The following is a 23,464-nucleotide window of genomic DNA, read 5'->3' as shown; positions in this document are numbered from 1 at the left end:
GGGGGAGGATAAAAGAAGGAAGGAAAAAAGAACAAGAGAGAAAGGAAGAGAGAAAGAAAGTGGGGAGAGAGAAAGAAAAGAAACCAGAAAGAAAGAGGGATAGAGAGAGAAGGGAAGGGAAGGAGGAAGGGAGAAAGGAAGAAAAAGACAAAAGAAAGAAGGGAGAAAGAGAGAATGAAAGAAAGAAGGAAGGAGGGAGGGAGGAAGAAGGAAAGAGAAAGGAAGAGAGAAAGGAATGAATAGAGAAAGAAGGAAGGAAGGAAAGAGGGGGAGGGAGAGAAGGAAGAAAAAAGAAAGAGAGAAAGGAGGAAGAAAGAGAGAACAGAAGGAAGATAAAGAGAAAGAAATGAAGGAATAGAGAAAGAAAGAAGGGAAGAGGAAGAAAGAAAGACAGGACAGAGGGGAAGGAAGGAGGGAAAGAAACAAAGAAAGAAAGAAAGGAAGGAAGGAAGGAAGACAGAAAAAAAGAAAGAAAAGAAGGAAGGAAGGAAACAGGAAGAAAAAGGAAAAAAGGAAAGAAAGAAGGAAGAAAAAGAAAGAAAGAATGAAAGAAAGAAAAAGGAAGGAAGGAAGGAAGGAAGCAAGGAAGGAAGGAAAGAAAGAAGGAAGGGAGGAAGGAAGAAAGATAAAAGAAAAAAGAAAGAAAAGAAGGAAGGAAGAGAGAGAGAGAAAGAAAGAAACAGGAAGAAAAAAGGAAAAAAGGAAAGAAAGAAGGAAGGAAGGAAGAAAGGAAGGAAAGGAAGGAAGGAAGAAAAGAAGGAAGGAAGAAGGAAGAAAGAAAGATAGAAAAAAGAAAGAAAAGAAGAAAGGAAGGAAACAGGAAGAAAAAAGGAAAAAGGAAAGAAAGAAGGAAGGAAGAAAGAAAGAATGAAAGAAAGAAAGAAAGAAAAAAGAAGGAAGGAAGAAAGGAAGGAAGGAAGAAAGGAAGGAAGGAAGGAAAGAAGGAAGGAAGGAAGGAAGATAGAAAGAAAAAAGAAAGAAAAGAAGGAAGGAAACAGGAAGAAAAAGGAAAGCAGGAAAGAAAGAAGGAAGGAAGGAAGGAAGGAAGGGAAAAAAAGAAAGAAAGAAGAAAGGAAGAAAAAGAAAGAAAGGAAGAAAGAAAGAAAGAAAAAGGAAGGAAGGAAGGAGGGAAGGAAAGAAGGAAAGAAGGAAGGAAGGAAGAGAGAGAGAGAGAAAGAAAGAAACTAACCACTAATGAAGTTCATTCCTTTTTGCTTGGGCCAGGTATTTGAAACATTGTTCAGGGAGGGCTGGGTGGGGCTGAGGCTGTACATCATTTAACTCTGATTAAGCATCTGCAGAGTGCTGGGTCCCTGATGGTGAACAGGGCAGGCTTGTCCCAGTTGCCTGGAAAGGTATATTTTGGGTAATGGAGAACCTGTCTGCTGAGAGAAGAGCCGATGTCCAAGGCTGAAAATTATTATAGACCGAAACATCATCTAATACCGGGGATGCAATTTACCAAACCAGGCAATCAATACAGCAAACCCTTGTGTCTTATTTCAGGCTCTTTAAATTAAGTAATGGGAGAAGTGTAACCGATTTCTCTTCATCACTGTCAAGTCCGCTTGAGGCATTAGATATTTACTCGGTAGGAGTTCGGAGGTGAGTTAAGTTCTTATAGAATTCCTTTTAAGAGTCTCTCTTCTAAATCTCACGAGTGAAAGGGAATTAAGCAGAGATGCAGAGACGAAGCGGTATCTGAGAAGGGCAGGAGAGCCACTAATGCAGAGACCTCTTGGACAAAACCAGGATTATAGAAAGTCCTTAGCAGGGGTGGGCAGGCTTGCCTTCCTGCTCGGGCCTCCTTTTGGGGAAACGGAGGCTCTGAGAACGCAGAGCTGAAAACAAGCATCTTTGCTCCTGCTTTCAGGGTGGGCGTCTCAAAGCACTTTTCAAACCATCCTGATCCCTGCCGATTTTTTCTCTCTTTATGCCTTCAATGTAGTAACCGCCTAAGGTCATCTAGATTTCCTTAACCCTGGCCTGAGCCGAGCTGCTGAGAGGTTCTCATGGCCAGTTTTCCTGGTGGGCTGAAGGGCAGAATGAATGAGAAAACATGTTTTAAGCACCATGCTAATCGCTGAGGATTCAAACAGAAAATGAGACATTGGAGGTGGATGATACAATAGAAAGAACATGGGGATTAAAGTCTGAAGACCTGGGTTTCTATCCTGGTTTTGCCACATATTTTTTGAAAATTGTAATTTTTAATTTTTTCCAATTACATGTAAAAACAATTTTTAACATTCATTTTTTGAAAGCTTTAGTTCCAAATTCTTTCCCTCCCTCCTCCCCTCCCCCTCCATAGTTCTGCCATATATCATGGGACACATCTTGGTGGGCTTCACTTTCCTCATATGTAAAATGATGGGGCTGGACTAGGTGACCTCTACGGTCCAGGTCCTAGGGTCTGTGAGGTTGAGTCAGGGACCAGAGCTGGACTCCAATCCAGCAGTGTTTTCACTAAAGTCAACACAGCAAAGCTCTGTGGAGTCTGAGACAGAAGCAGCTTGGAATCCCCCCTCCCTGACCCTTCATTCCCCTACCCCAGCACCCACCCCAAATGTGGGCATTTGGGGGGAAGACCTGACTTCTTTCTGCCAATACTGGTCTCCAAATGCAGGGTTCATGTAGTAACTCATCCCGGAGTAACTATTCCGGTTGCTCTTTGAACCCAAACAGCTCAGTTTCTCTATTTCGCCTGCCCTTCCTGGTTTAAAGGGCCCTCATTAGCCCCTGATAAGACTCCATCCATCACTGGGCTAGAGTCAGAGCACCTGGGTCCAAATCCTGTTCCTGTTCCTTCCTATGTGACCCTCAGTATCTGTAAAATGATAGGGTTGCTCAAGATGACCTCAGAGGTCTGGTCCTATTCTAACTCTATGATGCTCTGATTTAAGCCTGCAGATGGCTGGGGGTGGTGGTTTTGGAGTAGACCCCTTGCCTCCCAGATGCCATGTGTGAGGGTTGGCCAACCCCATGGGCCACAGGGCCTGTGTTCCCGACCCCTTTATGTGCTGCTTGGGTAGTAAAACCCCTAAAAGCTCCTTCCTGTGCTTCTGTGTGAGGTCTGGGGAAAGAAAGAACAGAAGGATGGGCTTGCATGTTTGCATGAGGTTGTGAGGATGCCTACGTGTGCCTGTGGTTAATTATGTCAAAGGAGAAATACATTGAATAGCTTAATTATGGATGAATTCAAGGAGGGTAATATGCATCTTTAACTCATTGTCACAGGAGTCCTCTTTAGGTTTGTCACTGCTGTGTGCTGAAAGAGCTTGTCAGTCATCAGCTTGACAGTCTGGGCCTTATCCGAGCGTTCACAGTTTGATATAGATTCTGTAATGAAAGGTCCTATCCTATATTCTAATTCTTCCACTTCCCAAGATCTCAACTCATTAGGCAAGGGGCACATAAAATGGAGCTACTTGGACTCATTAATTTTCTTCTCTTTGATGAAGAATTACATATTCCAGGGATCATGATGGCCTGTGGTAACTGCACTTATTGGGTGATGAAGGCCTTTGTCTTTGGGTCTAATAGCCATCTCTTAACCAAGGAGAACCATTATTACTCAAGGACCTCTAAGCCTGTGATTCATTCTTTAAATATAAAAGCTCTTTTCCCTCCCCATTTAAAAAAAAATGACCTATTCACACCATTCTAAAAGGGTTTCATCAAAGTTTCTCGCTGCTAATCAGAGAATTTAAAATAAACTAAAATTTGCGATGTTCTCAGAACAGCATTGTCCTTGTGTCTGTCTTCATTCCATTGAAGGGCTCACTGGGTTAAATCATTCAGTTAGGAGAGGGTGATGAACTTCCCCTCCCCCAGCCCCCTTTGAGATGACATTTTCTTATATTAACTCTTTCTTCTCCATCGGAGCACCACCCTAGGCAAAAAAATTAGTGAACATTTTTTGCACTTTTTCTCCAGAAACAGTCAGTGAACCCCCTGCCCACCTGACAACAAAGGGGATCACATTAGAAAATAAACACAATCGGTAAATTACATCGGGAGGCACTGGCTTGTGTCGAACACTCAGTAGTGGTCAGGCTCAGGCTGAGCTCAGCAAGACAAAAATCCCTCCTTTCATAGCTTCTCAACACAGAGTTGTCGAGAAAGTGGTGTCTGCACAAAAAATCATGAAGTCGGGTTCGATCTGTCTTCAGCATCCCCGGCCCCATCTTTCTTCTCCCACCTTCAGGCACCTAGTACTCTTCTGTTCACTAAATCCTCCTATTAAGACAGGAAGAGATCTGAAATTGGTCATTCACACACGTCATTACACGGGTCAGAAAAGAAGTCTAATGTCACCTCCTGAGAAGAGCACAGTGTCGATGGTGAGGCTGGACTGAGGACAGCTCCTGGGGTGCTGCTGGTGCTGCTGCTTTCCTGGAAGTTTCTGGGAGCAGAGAAACAAGACACCAGTTTATTCAAAGATGCTGTACCTTAGAATAGTTTTTCCTTTCCTAGCAGGTCCCTTCCTTCTAAAATTCGTCCCATTTTTCCATTTTATCTAAGCACACCAAAGCCTCCCACCTCAGACTTAGCCCTTCCCCTTCCTCTGTCCTTAAGATTCCTTCCTTGATACAAATCTCATTTTCTGATATCTTTGGTATTGTTTTGTTAGTACTTACTGAGATATTTTATATCCTAGCTCCCCTTTTCTGACATCTTGGAATTTACCCCTATGTATCCTATATTATTTCTACTTCAGATAATAAAATTTCTGGCAAAAAAAAATATTGTTGGAACATGTTCACTTTGCAGACAAAGAAAGTGCTATATGATAATGCCCCTGCTTAATCTAAAGTCAAACTGGTAACCTCAATTATCCAGGACACATGTGCCTTGATTAATAAACTTTTATTGAAAGAATGAGAAGCCAGCTAATAATGGGGAACTAAGTAGAAAAAAGACTCCTGAAGAGGCAGTGACTGTCCTCACCGTTCATTCTATAATTCTATAAGCGAGAACTTCAATTCAGCCTTTTCATTCTTTTTCTTTCTCACAATTCTAACAAATGTGCTTTTATTGGGTAGTTAGGGAGGGACTGGGGGAGGGGGTGGAGGCGTCCAAGCGGGGTGTGGAAGGGGGGAAAGCTCAGCAGACTTCACAGCAGTCAGGAGCCCTGAATTTGCATCCCTGGTTCTGACTTCGCAAACTTAATAGTTCGGTGATCAAGAACAAATCATTTTTCCACTCTCACCGTTTCTTCATCTAGAAAATGGAGGTAGTAACATGGTCACTCTCCACTTCACTGGGGCAATGTGAGGGAAACATTTTGTAAACCTTGAAACACTACAAAAAATGCGCGCTATTACTTTAGTAGGAGGCCTGCCGACAGCGTTGGGAGGTGGCAGGCAATGACAGTGGAGATCTCTAAAAAGCAAGCAGAGAAACGCTGTGGTTTTCACTGCAAGTGGGGAGTCAGCTGGGTTAGGACAGAAATCACACACTGGAGCCGTAAAGGACCTCTGCGGTGGAAGACATTTAAATGTTCATCTCCTTCCAACCAGGGTACTGGTTCCCCGTGAAGTTTGATCAGGTGAGGTGGAGTCAGAAGCTTTGTCAAAAACAGAATCTGGCTATAAACTGAAGCCTGGTCATTTCATAGGATGCATTTGGAAGGAGCCCCTGTCCACTCCTCTTGGGTAAGAGGGTTATACAACTAAGACTTTTCTTGAACAGTTACAATAAATGAAGAGTCATTTCTGTTCCATCTTTCAGCCTCATTTTCTACGTTCCCCAGCTGGGTGTTTCCTCTAAACCAGTACCATGTGTAAGACATGGGATCATAAAACATCTGAAGACCTTTCTTTTCTAAAAATACTATTGTCTTGCTTCCCCCTCCCTTTCTCTTCCCTCAAAACAGTGACTTCAAGAAACATGTGATGTACAAATGTTTTGTTGTTCTCTTTCCCATAAGCAAAAACTAGAGATGATAAAGCTTTTCAGATCCTCTGCTTAGTTAATGTAATCCCGTGATAGCTAAAGGTGCATTATCTCTGCTTCCAGGCACGTTTCTGGCTGTGGTTTATTGGAAAGAGGTAGTCTTGGAGTTAGGAAGCCCTGAGTTCAATTCATTCCATGTGCCTCTGACACACACTGACTGAATCATTAAACCTTACCTGCCCCTGGCAGTGCCGTGAGACTAAGGAGCAGAGAAGCTGGTGCTGACCTACGTTAGAGGTAGAGGGAGAGTTCCCTATTTCAGGGAAATCAGGACTCTACTTCCTATTCGCTTCCTTTGTCTAAATGCTCACCTGCTCTTGCAAACACATCATTTTCTGTCTCTACTTCAATTAAAAAAAATCAATTAAACAAACATCTATTAAACTCTTGCTATAGCCACTCACTTCCTCCTTTTTCAGACTAACTCCCAAATTTTACTACTGATTTAGTCATACTTAAAAGTTAGAGCTGTATTCAGTAGTATGGACTATATTCTACCATTTGGGACTGTGAGGTTCTTGGGAAATCGCATCCTTTATTTTTCCCATAACTTGCCAGTATTTTTCAGGCAAAGGGGTAGAGAGGCAACATGGTGGAAGAGAAGCCCTGACTCTGGAGTAGGGGAGGCTGAGGGTTGAATCCTAACTTAGACACTTGCTGGGTCATTGGCAAGTCTCTCGTCCTCTCAAAGCCTCCATTTCTCATTGATAAAATGGGAAGAAGACCCGGACCACTTTCCTCCACGTGTTGCTGTGAATATCAGTCAAAGTGCTTCAGCACGTCAAGGAGATACACTGAGTGCTTCCTATGTGCCAGGCACTGGGGATCCAGAGGAAGGCCGGAGCTCCCAATCTAAGGCTGCCTCAATCTCAGTCATTGCCAGGGAAATGAGAACTTGTTCAAACATATTCTTTTACAGGCCTAAATACAAAATCATGGAAATGTTTTTGAATTCAGTTTTTTGAACAGTATCAAAAGAACATGCAAGAATGTTTTTTTTTTTTTTTTTTTGGGTGGGGAAGTGATGTACATGGGATATAAGTGTCACAGGATCCCTGAAGGGAGGTTCCGAGAGAGCCTGAGAACCTTCTATTCAATGTTGGTAGTGTTAGTGGATTTCTCTGCTCCGACGCTGACAGCCCTAAATGCTATTTAAATTATAAATGGCTGAGGAAATAAGAAGAGACTTCCAGCTGGCTGATCATATGTGCTGGAGAAAAAGGCCTCAAGGCAACAGCTTAGTGTATTGATTGTAAATTACCTTTCTTGTCTTGTATAATTGGATAGACACACAACCTAAACACGATTTTTAAAAAAATGGAATGAATTAAGCTTCATTTTCATTTATCCCACAAATACTCAAATTTCCACTCTCACCACTTCATTAACTCACTGTCAAATGTTACTTTTTTTTTTAAACATCTATACTGGTCCTCATTGATTCACTAGAGTATTTCACTGCTCATTCTTTTTCCATCTGACACACTTCCTTAACATTGTGTACTTAATCCAATGGGCTTGGCTAAAGTTTGACAAACTTCAAAGAGTGATTACGGCCACTTCAGGAATTTGAGAATTACTGGTCAGGTATACTTTAGGGCAGGAAAGAAGGATTGTTTCTAACTATATGGCTTTCTGTGGCAGTATCTCCTGGAAAGAGAATATTATCACTGATAGTTTGTAATTGCGTATCTACCTTCAAAAACACTTTTCTTCAGATCTTTATGTGTGTGTGTGTGTGTGAACAGTTACTTTGATTTTTTCCTTTAAATTGTAGAAGCGAGGAAAAGGATTGAGATTAAAAGGCTGAGGATAAAAGGAAATAAAGCAAAGTCTTTATAGAGAATTTTGCCAAATTCCTAAAGGTTTGATTCTTTTGAGTAAGAGCCCCTATTCTGGGGCTCTCCTAGGAGTTAGGTACAAAGGCTTTATAATAACTATGTCTCTATTTCTCAGGAATTATTAAAATTTTATTTCTGGGTTTGTGAGATGTGTTCTGGATGGCCAGAAGTAGGGTAAATAAGTGCAACATTATTGTGTTTCTGTATAATGCCTAGAACGCCATTTATCACAATATCACATTGAGATTATTTGATGATACGGGGGAAGGCCAGAAGAAAAATTCAGTAACACTAAGCACTTCTTAAGTTTCTTCTCTGTGACAGGCGCTTTGCTAGGCAGTGGGGACAGAAAGAGACAATGAAATACTTCTACACTCAAGGAGCTTGTCTTCCACAGTGCATGTGCACTGACAAGTAAATGTGAGGTGTACACAAAGTAAATACAAAATAATTTAGATGGAGGAGACCACTCACAATGGCGAAAGGCCTAATGCAGGAGGAGGTATTGAGTTGAGTGACAGATTCCAAGGGGTGGAAGTGACCAGAGAGCATTTCAGGCTTTGTGCAAAGTTGTGAAGGTTGAGAGATGGAATTTTGTGTGCAAGGAAGAGCAGCCAGCAGACCAAACTCGCCGGAATGTTGAGTCTGTAAGGGGCAGTGATGGGAGCTCAATCGAGGCTGGATCCGGACTGTGAAAAGTCTTTAATACCAAATAGGGAAGGCTGTGTTTTACTCTCGAGGCAACGGGGAATCATTAATGCTTCTTTGGGTCTTTTCTTCCCTGGAGATCCCTATTTTTTATTTAAGACGCTTCATTATGATTATCAATACAAACCTCCACGTTGCATTCTTTAAAGTGATTTAACTTAATCCAACAAAGGTTTATTAAGTGGGAAAAACTCAGAGGGTGTGTTCAGATACCTGCCCTTAAATGACAAAACTCAAAATCCAGATGGATTTCCAGCATTTGCTATATAATTTCCCTATCTCCAACTTGTCTCTGCTGAAGGAATATGAGAAAGGGAAACAGGAGTTCGCCTTCTGATGGGTCATCGCTCCTTAGAGGTTTTTTTTTTATTTTTTATTTTTATGCTTTAATAGATACAGTTGAAAGACAGAATTGAGAGAGACCTTAATTTGTGTAAAATTGCTATATTCATTCTGATAATTTTGAAAAAGGATACTCAATCTCAGTTCAGAAATGCAACTGATAGTGTCACACTTAACACTTAAAGCAGCAATTAGAGTAAATTGGTCATTTAAAACGACATTTAAGCTGATTTCAACTTAATGGCAATATTCAAATAAGCCAGGTGGGACAGAAGGAAATATTCATTCATATTCATTCATGAAACATTAATTAAATGCCTACTATGTGCGAAGCACTGGCAGGGGTGAGATACAGAGTTTATTATTTTTTCTGTTCATTGTTTTGAACAAGACACAAAGTTTAGTGCTAGGCACAGTACCTGGTGGGATACAGTAAGTGCTTGTTGACTAACAAAGTTTAGAAAAGACAGATCTGAACCCTGCCGGAGCTTTCAATATGGTAGCAGATTCAGATGGAGATAACACACAGTACTGTGTGATTAATACAGTAGAGAATCACAGGTCAAAGCCTGTTGTAGTCTTCTGACTGGGGCTATCAGGGAAGGCTGTTTGGGGTAGGAGGCAGCGGTGCAGCCATTCTAATTTAAAGAATGGACAGGAAGGAATTCATCAAGTAGAGAAGGGGAGGGAGGGCAGGCACCCCGGGCATACACAGGTTGTTTGGGGGACACAGAGGTGTCCAGTTGGGCTGAATTCCAGACTGTGAATAACACAAGGCTGGGGATTCGGGGGTGGAGATTGGCCCTAAATTGCTGAGGGTCTTAAATGCCAAGCGAAGGAACCTGAACTTGACTCAGTGGGATTCCCGAGCAGGGTAGGGCCATCAGCAGAGCTCTATGCAGGGAAGGTTATCCTGGCACTGTTAGTAAACACCAAATGCAAAAATAAATCAACGTGAGCTTACCCCAAGGCAGGACTAGCCCACAGAGACAGTACCACTGACTTCATGAAAATCCTATGGACAGCTCGACTAAGGAGGAGAAGCCCTCATCTTGGGGACTTCAGCTCCATGCTCGGTGCTTCCTCAGCTACAAAACAGGAATAATGTGCTTTGGAAACCTTAGCCGGCTTCTCAAACGAGCCTTACCTAGAGGCTCAGCTTGCATTTGGGCAGGTCCAGGAACCTTTAGAGGGGGCCATCTTGGAAGACAGCATGAGGTTAGCGTGGTTGAGAGATGCCACCAAACTCCTTCTGGGTTTTCCCCTTTCCCATTTCCATGGCAAGGAGAATGTCAGACAGTCAGCTCCTGGGAGACCTTTCTGGGGTAGGCTGGCTCCAGGACTGCCCCCAGGCTTGGGTGGGGATCAGGAGCCCTGGTGCCCAGCAGCTACAAAGTCCCCATGGGCACTCTGAGAGGATGCCAAACTTAATGGCTCTTTTCTGGTGAACACCATCATGCATGCTACATTCATACAGAATAGTTGCTAGGCAAAGTTTTTATTTTCACTAAAAAACCAGCCCAATACAAGACACCAACATACAGAGCCACGCCATCTTCAGCGCTGGCTGTGAAGCTCTCCAGGTTTAAAAAAGCAGGAATACGAAACGCCCACACTAAACAAGTTAGAATGTATTTTATCAAGTGGTAATTGCAGGTCTCTGCCTTGTCCTTCACAGGATAAACGGTACAATAGCCTACTCCTCCTGCGCTGAGGACAAAGAGGAGACTTCAATGTGTTCAACCATCCTCCACAGAAGGCTCCCAAGCAGAACCGGGAGAAGCTTGGGTCCATTATCTGCTCACCATGAGCTCATGGGGCGGGTCACAGCTTCCATTTCTCTCACTATTCATTTATCAGATGGGGATGTTCTTCACAAGACATTGAGAAGAATCAGGATTATAGCAATCACTCTGGTATCAAGATGTTAGTCATCATATAAATGCTGAAAAGTAATTCAATTGGCAAAGCCTAGGACTGAAACTTCTTTTTCAATATCAAGAGGGATACAAACTTGGGGGAAGGAAAAAATGCCTATTATTGCCTAGGAATAAAAACTTCTCAGGTTCTATTTAAACATACACTTAACACACATCCCCTTTATCATGAAGAAAGTTCTGAGCTTATTACATTCCTTTTGTAAGCTGGCTATCTTCCCCACTGTCTATCATATTCTCTTTTGGCTTGAGACCATGGCACACCCTCTGAAAGTTACAGTGCCAAGAGGTGAATCTGCTCGTGGTGGGGGGCCAGGACAAGCCACTCGGTGTACTGGCAACACTCCGGCGGTCGTCCCATTCGTAATCACATTAAGAAAAGCCCCCAGCTACTAATGCTGATTAGCTGTGATTCCCACTGCCTGGCTTAGGACATGAAAATATAACCAAGGAAAAGAAAATATTTCAAAGTCAAAAAAACTCTGTGCAAAGCCTGGACATCTTATCATCACATGTGCATACTATTCAAATTACCACTGAAAAACATGCTCTCCTATTTAAAAAGGGTCCTTTTAGATGCTCAGAAGCCCTTCTGGGGGTGGCTTGAGAGGAACCTTTCCTAATGTAAATTTCTTTGCCACAAACTGTTTGAGTTCTTCTTCGGTCAGTTCATTTTTGGGCGTGAATAAGTGCTCGGTTGTGGCTGTGTTACTGCCCCCGGATGACGGGAGAGAGGATGAGGCGCCACTCTGCCCAAAGCCACTGGCAGGCAGTCCAAACAACGTGGCCCCTGAGCCTGAGCCCGAGCCTGAGGGGCCAAAGGCGGGGTTGCCAGGGGCACCTGCTGTGCCTAATGGGGAGGAAGCAGGAAATCCTGAAAACCCAGCTGATCCAAAGCTAAAAACTTCCGGGCTTTTAAATGAAAAAGATGCAGCCGAAACGGCTGCTGCCTCCCCAAATCCAAAGGAAGTGGGAGCAGAGGTGGTCAGAGTCGAATTAGAAGAAGATGCAGATGCAGCAGCAGCAGCAGCAGCCGGCATCACTGGAGACCCAAACACTGATGTGCTGCTGCTAGAAGGGGCAGAACCAAAGCCCGAAGCTGGCTTAAAACTAAAATTCTGAGCACTGCTACTGCTGTTACTGTTCACTGGGAAACCTGCAATGACAGAAAAGAGAAAAGAATCCTGCTAAGTCCAGAAAATCTGCTGGCCTCTTCAGCTTTTCCCCTGCTTTCCTTTTGGCGAGAGGACCTGGCCCTTTGGGGGTCCTGGAGCCGATGCTTCTTGGAGGGGTCACTGGGGGAGGGTCACTTCACCGACTCCAGACTGCTTTCTCAGAGAAAACACTGGGAAGAGGGGCCTGGTGCTATCCACCCCCAGCATTGTAATGATGAAAGTGCTTTGGGAAATCTTAAAGCACCACAGTGGTGGGAGTAATTAAGGGGAAGGGAAAGAGCAGACAAAGGGCTGGGAGGGGGAGAGAGAACAAAGTCCCTTTAAACTGTTAATTATGTCCAGTACCACGGCTGGGCATCTTCGCTAGGAAAGTAAGTTCATACTGAACAATTCCGAAAGGCATGGGATCTGACCACACCTCAAATGCCTGTGTCCCCAGCTCTGGGCTAGGCTGCGGGTGGGCTTGGGAGCAACAAGGACCATGATCTCATCCCAACACAGACCCATGTGCCACAAAGATGAGGCATGGGGATTGACGGGGGATGGGGTGGATGCAGGGCCTCCCAACCTAAACTAGTCTCACACCACTTCTTAAAAAAAAAGTGTTTCCCCCTCCACACGCACAAAAAAATACCAACACAAAAACCCAAAGAACTAAACAAACAAGAACTCTTAAGTCCTGTAAACAATTGAGCAGAGAGCTGTTGACTGAGCAGTGGGTTTATGCATCAGCCCACTTCCCTTTATCTGGCACACCTGCTGGGGCCATCAGCCACCACTTTTATTACAGCTGCTCCCCAAAGCTCTCTTCTCCAGGATCCCGTACGCTTTCTTCACCTCACCAGCCCACCGACGTTAGCCTGTCACCTGCTGCGGCTGTGTCCCTTCTCTTATTCTAACAGACACATCTGGTCTTCTACCTTGGGGGGCACTCGGGGGGGCAGCTTTGAACTTTCAGAGTTCTACAGAGTCAGTGCGAGGGGCAGGAAAAAGCATTTCCCTTGCACAAAACCCTCCACACAGGGGAGTTTGTTAGCGCAGCCATTTCAGGAAGACTGGAATCCATCTTTCCCTACACACGGCGTTTCAACTTTCAAAAAGGGCTGTGGCTGCTGCTCATGTGGGTCTGATTAAGTCAATCCCCAGAGCCGTGGCAACACCAACCTCTGCTTTCCCAATCACTCCTCAGCTTGTTTGTAAGGCCAAAACCTGTCAGATCCTATAAACGCTCTTTTAGAATGAAGGAAAGCCCTAGTCTGCATCCCCTTCATGGCTGTCTGCTGAGATGTTTAACGGAGCCGGGATAAAGGGAGTGGCACTTGCAAGTCTGGTTTGAAATGATGCTAAAACTTCCAACTGCTCTGGAGAGAGGGCTTTAAAATTAGGCTTTAGGTGCTTTACATGTTATATTGTGTGAGCCTCACCCCAGCCCTGTGAGGAAGGAAAACACAGGCATGATCTTCCCCATCTCACAGACAAAGAGATTTAGGCAGAGAGGGAGAGTACCTTGTGCCATAGTATTGTTATCTCCAAATCCACCATTCCATCCACTTTGCCACACTCTCTTCTCCAGTGTGAGAATGATGACAAACTTGTGCAGACTCCTTGGGAACTTACCTGGTGAACCAAATGCTGAGGTTTGCTGACTCTGAAATCCAAATGTAGGAACTGCTTGACTCCCTTCATTCTTCAGTTTAGAAAGCTTAAATGCAAAAATGCAAATACAATTTTCAATTGTTAATTTTGTGAAAGACTTTCTCCATACAAATACCTAGACAGGAACCCTTCACTTTAGTTAAATACAAGTAGAAAAAGGCACATTTCAGCATCTATTTTTGACTGCTCTACAAACGTAGATACGTATCAGGCAACTCAGGTGCTACATTATAAAATACTGAGTCATGATTAAAATCCATTTAATTAAAAAAAAAAGAACACCAAACTCATTAGTTTCATGAGAGGCTAAGTCCAGAAAATCCAAAAAACAGTCTAATGGATAGAGAGCCTCAAAAAAGCCTGGGTTCAAGGCCTCTCTCGGACAGGGCGTGGCCATGAGAACCCCGGACAAGTGGCTCAACCTGAGGACTCCTGCCTCTTTCCTTCTTTTGTCACAAAGTTTTCCTTTAGGCCTGTTAATCAGGATTTGCTTCTTGGTATGAGTTCCTTCCATATTTCTCAGTACGCTTCTTACTATTTTTTTTACAGTATCATTATATTAATATACCATAATTTATTCGATCACATAATTTCTGTTCTATTAAGACGATTTTAAAGAAAAAAAATAACATGAATGACAGGCTATGTCCTATACAGTCTATCCTAAGTGTTATTAGAGACAAATGGGTCAATTTGGAACCCTCTTCTACTAATCAGAATCATTTTTTCTTGATTTTGATAAATGACCAAGAATACATGCATTATCAAGTGCGTTCAGTTATAAAAGACTGCTATTACGATGAATAGATACTTATAGCTAACCATTTAAAAAACCAATTTCTATATTTCTGAAGTACTGAACTTGAAATTCTTGGAATTAATCTAACTTGTTCCAATTCTCAAAAAGTTTAACTAACATTAAAACTGAAAACTTAAGTTTCCTAAGTATTCTTAGGAAAGAAAAAGAGAGAGAATAGACATTTATTAATCACTCCTCATGTCAAATGCTGTGCCAAGAACTGAAGATACATAATTATAATAATAAATAAATAAAATAATATAATAATACAATTATTCTTTAAGATGAGACTAAAAGTTCTTGACTACTAACTTTAACTCAGAGTGCTTTTCTCAAAAACAAAACAAAAACCCCTTTTTGGACAACATTCCTGTGATAATTTCTAACATGCACACTTGTTTAGGGGGAAATCTATTTCCCAAAAAGAGAGGAAACCTTTTTCTTTTAAGGGCAGGCCAAAAGCACCACCCAGGAAGAAAACTCAAACCCCAGGCCTCACCAATGCTCCTTTGGTTGCTGCATTTATGTTTTTCAGCTCAAGTAACCTGCTCTTCCACAGGTTTACCAACTGCTGGACGGAATTTAGCTGAAATGAACACAATGGATAAACATGCTTGTCACTCTTGAGTAGTTTGGGGATATTTTAAATGCTAAACATTAACAAAGGCAAAATCTCTCTGTTATTTAAAGAACTGTTCACGTCAATCCCATTAGGTATAACTTTCTCCAATTACAAAGCTAAACAAAATTGGATCTGCCAGTGCAGCTTTCAAAGGGGTTATAAAAAGCATTTGTGGCCCACCCACAAATGTGCACTGACCCTGCACAGATGTCCCCACCCTCTTCACCCCTCCCTGTGCTAACAGGCAATAGAAGACAGAAACAAAGTTCATAAAATTTTGAAGGCTACTAAATCTCTCAAGGCCTCGCCTTATTTCTTTGAGGTCTTGGACACATCAGGATGTATTCATTTGCATAACATATAGAAAGGGCTTCAAGACTGACATTAATGGGTTTTCTCAGTAAACTAATGATGTTCCAAATTAATAAAGCCACGGTTACCGGAATTTTATGTAACTGGTTCATCTGAAAAAGTTTCTTAAGTAAAAGTTAATAAATAAATCAAACTATCCCAAGGGAAAAAAATAACTAAAATTCATCAACTTTACAAACAAGCAATAATGAACAGAGGAAAGTCAGATGCCTGGTCACGATGTCTAAATACAAAGTGAAGAGGAAATAAACTTACATAGCTTTGTAAGGCATTGCTGATTATACAGTTAGAATATTCCAGTCTCAATTCTTCTGGTGAAATATCTGCAAAACCTGCAAGGAGAAATCAATTGGAGTCTTAAAAGGGAGAGAATCTGAGTAGAACAGCAGGCATTTCTAATAGAACTAGCCCCCCGAAAGATCTCATGAGTTACTAATCAACTTGAACAAAGGTACAAACAAGTTGTCGATTCAAGGCAGTGTTTGTTAAACACGCTGAACATGCAGGCCCTCGGGCAGACGGAGGCCCAGAGGCCTCGGTCAGAAAACCAGGATGGCTGACGGCTGCCCTGGAGAGCGTCCTGCTACTGGCGCAGGAGAATGGGTGCCGGGTGCAGTGCTGGGAATCCCGGGCTTGGATCCTGGCTCCCACACTTGGAGAATTGGACCCTCAGTTGGGTGGGTTTTTTCCAATCAGTAAAATGGGAAGGAAGGATTATGAGACCTCTAAGATCCCTTTCATGAACCTTCCAGATCATTCAATCCAATCTTCACATTTGATTATTATTTAGGTGACCCCAGCGCATGATGTTATGACTTCTTGAAGGAGCAGCAGCCTGGAGAGCAGGTGCGAGCTAGTTACGACTTGCCTAGGAGGCTATAGGGGGAGCGGCATTAATGAGAGAAAATGCCTGAAATGTCCGTGTGCCCATGGGATCTGTGCTGGGTGGGGAGGCGAGGGGAGCAGACAGAGGAGTGGCAGGCAGGCACTTACAAAGGGCCAGGTCAGCAGGAATGAGGCACCAGGCACCGACCAGTGCAGGAGGAGAGGCTGGGGTCAGAGATGAGGATTTCAAAGCCCCCTGAGGTCACTGATGGTGACAAGGGCAGGAAGATGGCAGGGTGGGGGTGGGACAAGACTCTTTTTCCACTACTGGCCTGGTCTCCCACTCCCATTCCCATCCCTGAGCCTGGGTTCCAATGACTCTCCCTTATCTCAGAGCTCTGCTCCCTGAAGGCAGCTCACTGCCCTTTAGGTGACTCCAACAGCAAATCAAAGAGGGCAATTGTATACTTTAGGTCTTTTGGGTTGGTCCTGGTTCTCCAAGCCAACTTCAGGGAGCTGGGCCTAGTTCTTTGCTCCTTCTAGACAAAAGGCCCTTTCGCCTAGGTCTGTCCTCTGAGAGCCCAAGCTGTTTCTGCTTGATCTAGGTATTAAGTTGCTGATTTACTGCCGATAGTGAAGTTGGCCAGTCACCTAGGTCACAGGCTAACAGACGCAGAGCCAGAAAGGACCTTAATGGTCTAGTGTAACCCCCTCATCTTATAGAGGAGGAAAACAAGCCCCAAAGGGCTGTGTGCCTTGCCCAAAATCTCACGGGCAGGATTTGAACCCAGGTCCTCTGACTCCAGACCATAACCCTTTTCTCTGTACTCTGCTGCCAAGCTGGCATTCTGGGGTGGCATCTGAGTTTGTGGCCCCCTGCTCACCAGCCCAAGAGGGCTATCTTTGTTTCCCACGTGAGAAAGCCCCTTTGCTAGCTGGTCTCCTCCTAAATGTATTTTTTCTTCTGCTCATGCAGTTCTCCTAAGGAATTCCTAGGTCAGTGGTAGAGTGGAGAGGACTTACTGTGGACGCCAAAGAGTGACTCCCTTCCCTGGCCACCATGCCCCTACCTCCTCTATCCACGCTACCTCCCTCCATTAGGACACAAGTTCCTTGAGGGCAGTGATTGTGCCTCCAGGCTGAGCAAGGTCTGAATAAGCATTTACCAAGTGCCTACTTGGTGCCAGGCCTTGCATTAAGTAAGCAAGGGGGATGCCTGCCCTTGAAGGGCTCCAGCCTAACAGCTACCTCAACATGCAAACAGCCACCAAGAAGCCAGACAGACCCAGGAGACACCGGAGAGAGTCACCACAGGAGGCTCCTCGTGGAAGGGAAGCAGGATTCGAGCTGCGACAGAAGTCTCACTCTAGTGTCTCTGGATCTGAAGAGTGTGAAAAGCCTGCAGTTCACCAAATGGGCCAAATGGGGATGGGGTGGGAACGACACAGTCAGACCTGCATGGAGGCTGGACCAGAGTTGGGAGGGAAGAGGCAGGGAGGCTGAGCCCAAGGTGTGGGGATGGGCTGATGAGGGCCCATGCCAGGCTAGCAGCAGTATCAGAGAAGGGGACATCTGTAGACAATGCCAACAGACTGGACACAGAAAGTGCTAAATAAATGCTTCTTCTTTCATTTGTGCCTGATCTCCCCATTAAAGAGCTCATTAGGATTCACGGTCAACATGTGAAGTATCACAAGAGAACCCTCCAGAAGGAGAGGACATGGTCCCGATTGCCTGTAACGTAGATGAGCAGAGAGTGGTCAGGCAAGAGAGGCCTGAGTGACTGACAACACTGAGAAAGAGGGGTCAATGTAAGAGTCAAGCATTAGAGGATGGAGGGAAGGCACGACCTAGATGATCTCTGTGAAGTGCTGAGCACAGGGCCTGGCACGCAGCAGGAGCTTAATACTTGTTCCCTTCCCCCTTATCAACTGACAGTGGAACAGGTCTTAAATTAACATTGTGATATTAACTACATTTCAACACGACTGGTTTCATCTGTATCATTCTGAGCTGGGGTTCAGGACACAAACGAAGGGAGGATGATGGGAAGTGAGGAGTAAGTGGTTTCCTACTCCTGGTCCTGTGAGGCTGGTGAAGGGAAAGAACTGCTTTCCCCATTAAATTGGAGCAAGGTTTAGGAGAACTTGCAGAGAAAGCAGAGCCCACTGGGAGGCCAAATGGGGAGAATGGGCTTGAGAAAGGGGTGGGAAGCTGAACAGAGATGAGGGGAGAGGTTCTGCCCAAGGCTGTGAGTGTGGATAACAAAGATGGGAGCAGGTTAGGAGACAGGCTGGGGAGAGATTAGTACTGGGGAGACTTTAGTCATTAACCAGGCCCAAAGAGAAGTGGAATTCACAAGCTAGGAACAATAAGCTGGGAGGTAGAGTCTTTGAGGGAGGGGTTGCCCTCGACCTTGGGTGTTACTGAGGCTGCGGAACAGAGGGCAGAACAGGGCCCTTCCAGCTCCTGGCTGGCAAGAGGGAATGAGCTGAGTGTAGTTGCTGACAGGTCTGCCCCTGAGAAAGGGGCCTCGCCGCCGCTGGGACACGCACAGAACCTGGCAAACTCTCATCCCTCCATAGCCCTGAGCGTCTTGCTCTCTTGATCCTGCTTCCCCGCCTGGCTTACCCCACCTCGTACTTGTCCTGCTTCTGTTCTTACTTGCCCCAACCCGTGGATTGCCTTGGCATGAACTTCAGGCCTCCTGCTTTGGATGACCCCACTGGGGCCACGAGGGGCCAACTAGGGAGACCAGCCTGAAGAGCAGGAGAGCCTTGAGGTCTCACCCTTTGTCTGCCTGAGGCCAGAGGGTGAGTGGCAGGCAGGCGGGCACCCGGGAGGCCTCCAGGAAGCTTCCTAGAGCCAGACCTAGATCAAGGACTGCAGGGCTGCTTCCTAGGGGTAGGTACTGGGGAGAACAAGGTCTTCAGGAGCTGGGATGGGGCCCAGTCTCTCCTGATTCTCTCACTCTTGAAGTTTGTAGTCATTAGTGTTCTGAGATCCCAGATAAGTGATGGCAACAGCAGAGGCAGAGCAGGACAGCAGTCCCACCCAGCCCACCAGGGACCACCAAGCACCATTCCTGTCCCAGGGGAGGAGCCAACTTACCTCCCTAGTTCTTCAAGATAAGCAATAAAGGCAAGCCAAGGCAGCACAAGAGCAGGAAGCACACTACACGGAGCTAGTGACTGTACTTTTTTTTGCTCTCACCCGACCAAAAGACATGGGAAGGGGAGAGATTTCCTCCATCTTTGGCTTGTGACACAAATGTACCCTCACCGACACATTCAGTAGTTGGCCCACAGACGGATACAGAGAACTTCCAAATGAGGAAATTTCCTCTACTGACGCAGGTTGGCACCTTTTTGGCACCTAAGAGCAAAACTGTCAGTAGCAATGAACAATGTATATGTGTATGGAGAAGTCCTCTATTACCTGAGATATTTGGCTTTTCTTTCATCGGTGAGTAAACAGAGAACATCCACTGCCCTGAAGACTCCCACATCTCCATGTCTTCCACTATTCCTTCACTGAGGGGGAGAGAGCAATAAAAATACTTCAGAATGCTGCACATGAAAAAAAATCTACTCTGATAATTTAATGACTTCAAAACACTGAAAAATGCCAATCTATTTAAAACACATATACACATCTTTAGATTTGTCCTGCTCTTTAAAACACAAAGATGTCACTGTCTTCAGGTGGTTGAGCTGAGACAAGGTCTTTGGGAAGGTCTGCAGCCTGCACCCGTCCATCAGGACTGACGTAAACACTCAGCCTTCAGAAGAAAGCAGGCCACCTGCTAGAGCATAAAGGGCCGAAGGGGGGGACGTCTTTCGCTCAGGCCTCTGCAGGTGCTGCTGCCTCCCCATGCTGGCCGTGCTCAGACCTCGTGGGTATTGGGATCAACAATGGACGGAGCGTCCTCCTCATTTCAAATGACAGGAAATTACCATTCAGCAGGCAGGGAACCGAGTGCTGGGGCCGATCAACACATTCTAGTTACCATACACACACTCTACCCTGATGACACATGTCTCGAAAGAATTACAATGTAACAAAGGAAGCAATCCTGAACTTCTCTTTCCCTGTTAGTTTACTATGTGCCTCCCTTACTGTCAAGAATATTATTATACTGGGAAAGTGTTAATGTAATAGCTCATAGAAATGGGAAAAAATGAAAGCTGAGTAACAGGTTACTGTACTGGATTTGGGATTTTATTCGCACCTAACAAAGCATGCAAAGGGGTTGGGCTCAAAATGACCCCTCAAAGGCTGCTGGTGCTGGTCACTAGACTTTCTGGTTGGGCCTAGGGAGGAAAAGAGCCTGTAAGAAAACAGGGGCTTATTTAAGCTCCTCACTGGGGTGGGAGCCTGGTCTGAAGGAAGGCAGCCCCTAAAGCCATCCTCATCACTGACAACATAAAATTCTGCTTCTCAAAAATGTCTTCAATCTCTTTCACAAGAAGCAAGTTATGCATTTTACTACTTTGAATAGGACTGAAAACCCGGCAACAAAGGAAGTGATCACAGATCCAGAAGTCTAAAACTTTTCAGTTTCTTAACAAATTGAAGCACATAAGCAAGTGGTTATCAATTTTAACATTAGTGTCTATAAAAATAAACACAACTAGGTTCAAGCATGGAGATAGAGCGCTGTGCCTGGAATCAGGAGAACCCGAGTTCAAATCCAGCCTCAGATACTTCCTAGCTGTGTGGCCCTTAGCAAGTCACTTCACCCTGTTTGCCTCAGTTTCCTCATCTGTCAAATGAGCCAGAGAAGGAAATGGCAAAACCACTCCAGTATCTGCCAAGAAAACCCCAAATGGGGGTCACAAGAGAGTTGGGCAAGACTGAAATGACTGAACTCCAACACCAAAAGTTTCAATCATCGAAGACGCTTTAAAATGAAAGATGCTTCAGAGAGCAAATCTGAAGACTTTGGTTCTGGTGTGGCCTAAGGCAAACTGCAGCCCCCCACTGAGACTAAAGTTGTTCTGGAGGTTAAGTCAGATAATACACGTGAAAGCTGTGCTTAAAATGTGAAGCACCCCAGAAACATGCGTAATCACTGCACAAATATAAAGAAAGGATTATCACTCTGAGTAGTCATTTTCCCAAAGCCACTTACATCAGTTTATGCTCATCATCTTTCTGCCCATCCAGTTGGTTAGAGCTCAGTGTAGAGAATTTATTCTGAGAAAACCCAGCACTTCTGCTTCCACTACTTGATGCCCCTGAGTCAAAGGACCCAAAGGAGGTCTTCCCTGGATCTCTGCTGCCCCCCCAAGCTGTGGATTTGGAGAAATTAGATGGCTGGATGACATTAGAATATCTTTGAGAACTGTTGCTCCATGCCCCTCTGCTAGAACCTAAAAGAAAAAAGAAAACCTTAATACTATTTTATTGGTCATTCCTTTTTATTAAAAAATCTTTACATAATGCTTACATAAATAGAACTATACACTGTGTTTCATCTAATTGAATCTCTAAGAACATTAGAGAATATGGAAGGATTCAACAAGCATTACATTTCCAGTTAAGTTTTTTAAGTGACAGTGGCAAATTTTATCATTTGCAGACTCAAAGACAATACAACTGATTTAAGCATAATTATCAATAAAGCAAATAGCAAAACTCTGTTTCTATTAAACAGAATTTAAAGTACTACAATTTCAAAGTAAAATAAAACATTAAGACTGGGCTGGCATACGCATAACAATTTAAAAACGGTTCCCCAGAGAACCATGCATAGTGCAGAACTAAAACTAAAGGGCAACCACTTTCTTACATTAATCTCCTAAGTAGCGGATGCCCTTGCTGCCAACTGTGATGTGCTTGGGGCTTCCAATTTTTAATATAGGGACAATGACGTTTGTTCCTGACGGTTTTCAGAAAGATCATATGTGTAAATGAATGTTAGTGCTGTACTTCAAACCCTTCCACGATCAGCAATTTTTAGTTAATGTATCTTTACTATAAACCAATAGTTGACTCTCAGAGACAAGATGATCACCACCAGTCAACTGCCATTTTTCCTTGGCCCTGTTCATTGGGTATTTCTCTTCTCATTAGTTCACTCATCTCATTTATACCAAAATTCCCTAGCTGAGGCTGAAGGATCTGAAGTTCAGAGTGATTCTTCAATTCCTAGAGACTACATTTTTTTTTTTTTTTAGAAAAACTCGACCAGTGTGTTTCAAACCTAAGCTCTAAACAACTTATGAATGAGAGAGGGGCAAGGGGCTATGGGAAGGCCCTCCCCATTGGGGGTTAACAGCACGTTTTTATTTCGCAGGTGACTCCAAGCGCCTGGACGGGTCCCCCCTACGTGGCCGAGGCTCTCCGGGAGGAGGATGTTCCCGGTGCGGCTCTTCCCTTTTTCGGGGCCCACGGGGTCTGTGGACACCCTCAATCAAGTTCACTGTTCCAGGACGAGCCAGAGTTCCCCCAAGGCTTCGGGACAATGCGCCGCTGGCCCCTCCCCACCCTGCGCGGGGAGGCTGGGGCCACGTGACCCTCGCTAACTTGGCTTCTCAGTTTCCTTTTCTGTGAAATGGGAGTAGTCACACGCCCAGATCCAGGCTTACAACCTATTTGGCAGGTGAGGAAACTTGAGACCCCCAGGACTCTGTGGGGGCTACCAGGGCAGTGGCCACGGTGATGGCCCACGCACTACATGAGGGGCGGGGCCTGGCGAGCACGAATTAGGCTCCTCCTGTGTGCCGGGAAATGCTTGATACATGGCGGAGCTGCTCACGCGCAGGGGCCGCCTCCGGACCTTCCCCCCGCCCCCTCGGCCCTTCGGGCCGGCTGTGCTCGGCACACAGTCGGGGCTTCACCAATGCCGGCCCCTCGGGTCTGCCCTGCACCCCAGCCGGGGTCACCGTACCGGAGGCGGCCGCCGGGTGCTGCTGCGGAGGAGGCCGCCCCCCACCGCCGTCCTCGCCCAAGCCATAGGGGTGCTCGTTCCAGCAGCGCTCCCCGAAGCGGCAGCGGCCCTGCAGGAAGAAGTGGCAGATGGTCATGGCGGCGGCAAGGCCCGAGGCCAGACGTGCCCCCGCAGCGGCCTCCCAGGTCGCCCGCTGCTCCTCCTACTCGGGTCGAGCCTGCGTCATCTTCCTGCGCCCGCACTCGCGGGGCTGGGGGCGGGGCCTAGGCCCGCACGCCCAATAGGAGGTGAGCCCTGGGGGCGTGGCTATGACGTTGCATCCTGGACGCCTCTC

General features: G+C 45.1%; 1 protein-coding gene across 1 annotated transcript; it reads right to left on the bottom strand.

Annotated features, from left to right (window-relative positions):
* Window positions 1-10,321: 10,321 nt before the first annotated feature.
* Window positions 10,322-23,464, bottom strand: NUP42 (nucleoporin 42). The gene is made up of 7 exons (XM_036759357.1): window positions 23,131-23,464; window positions 21,370-21,610; window positions 19,674-19,768; window positions 15,666-15,742; window positions 14,916-15,002; window positions 13,579-13,663; window positions 10,322-11,942 (listed from the first exon to the last, which is right to left on the bottom strand). The coding sequence occupies exons 1-7, from the start codon at window positions 23,264-23,266 to the stop codon at window positions 11,359-11,361; spliced, it is 1,305 nt and encodes a 434-aa protein (XP_036615252.1). The 5' UTR covers window positions 23,267-23,464; the 3' UTR covers window positions 10,322-11,358.

The sequence above is a fragment of the Trichosurus vulpecula genome, chromosome 5, assembly GCF_011100635.1.
Source record: "Trichosurus vulpecula isolate mTriVul1 chromosome 5, mTriVul1.pri, whole genome shotgun sequence".
Taxonomy (NCBI): Eukaryota; Metazoa; Chordata; class Mammalia; order Diprotodontia; family Phalangeridae; genus Trichosurus; species Trichosurus vulpecula.
Note: the sequence above shows the minus strand (reverse complement) of the source record. Positions and strands in the feature narration are given on the sequence as shown.

Excerpts from the sequence above, each read along its gene's own strand:
- NUP42 (XM_036759357.1), bottom strand. The coding sequence starts at position 23,266 with ATGACCATCTGCCACTTCTTCCTGCAGGGCCGCTGCCGCTTCGGGGAG. Across the intron at positions 21,611-23,130 it reads GCACCCGGCGGCCGCCTCCG|GTTCTAGCAGAGGGGCATGG; the intron begins GTACGGTGACCC and ends TTTTTCTTTTAG. Across the intron at positions 11,943-13,578 it reads CTCAGCATTTGGTTCACCAG|GTTTCCCAGTGAACAGTAAC; the intron begins GTAAGTTCCCAA and ends CTGTCATTGCAG.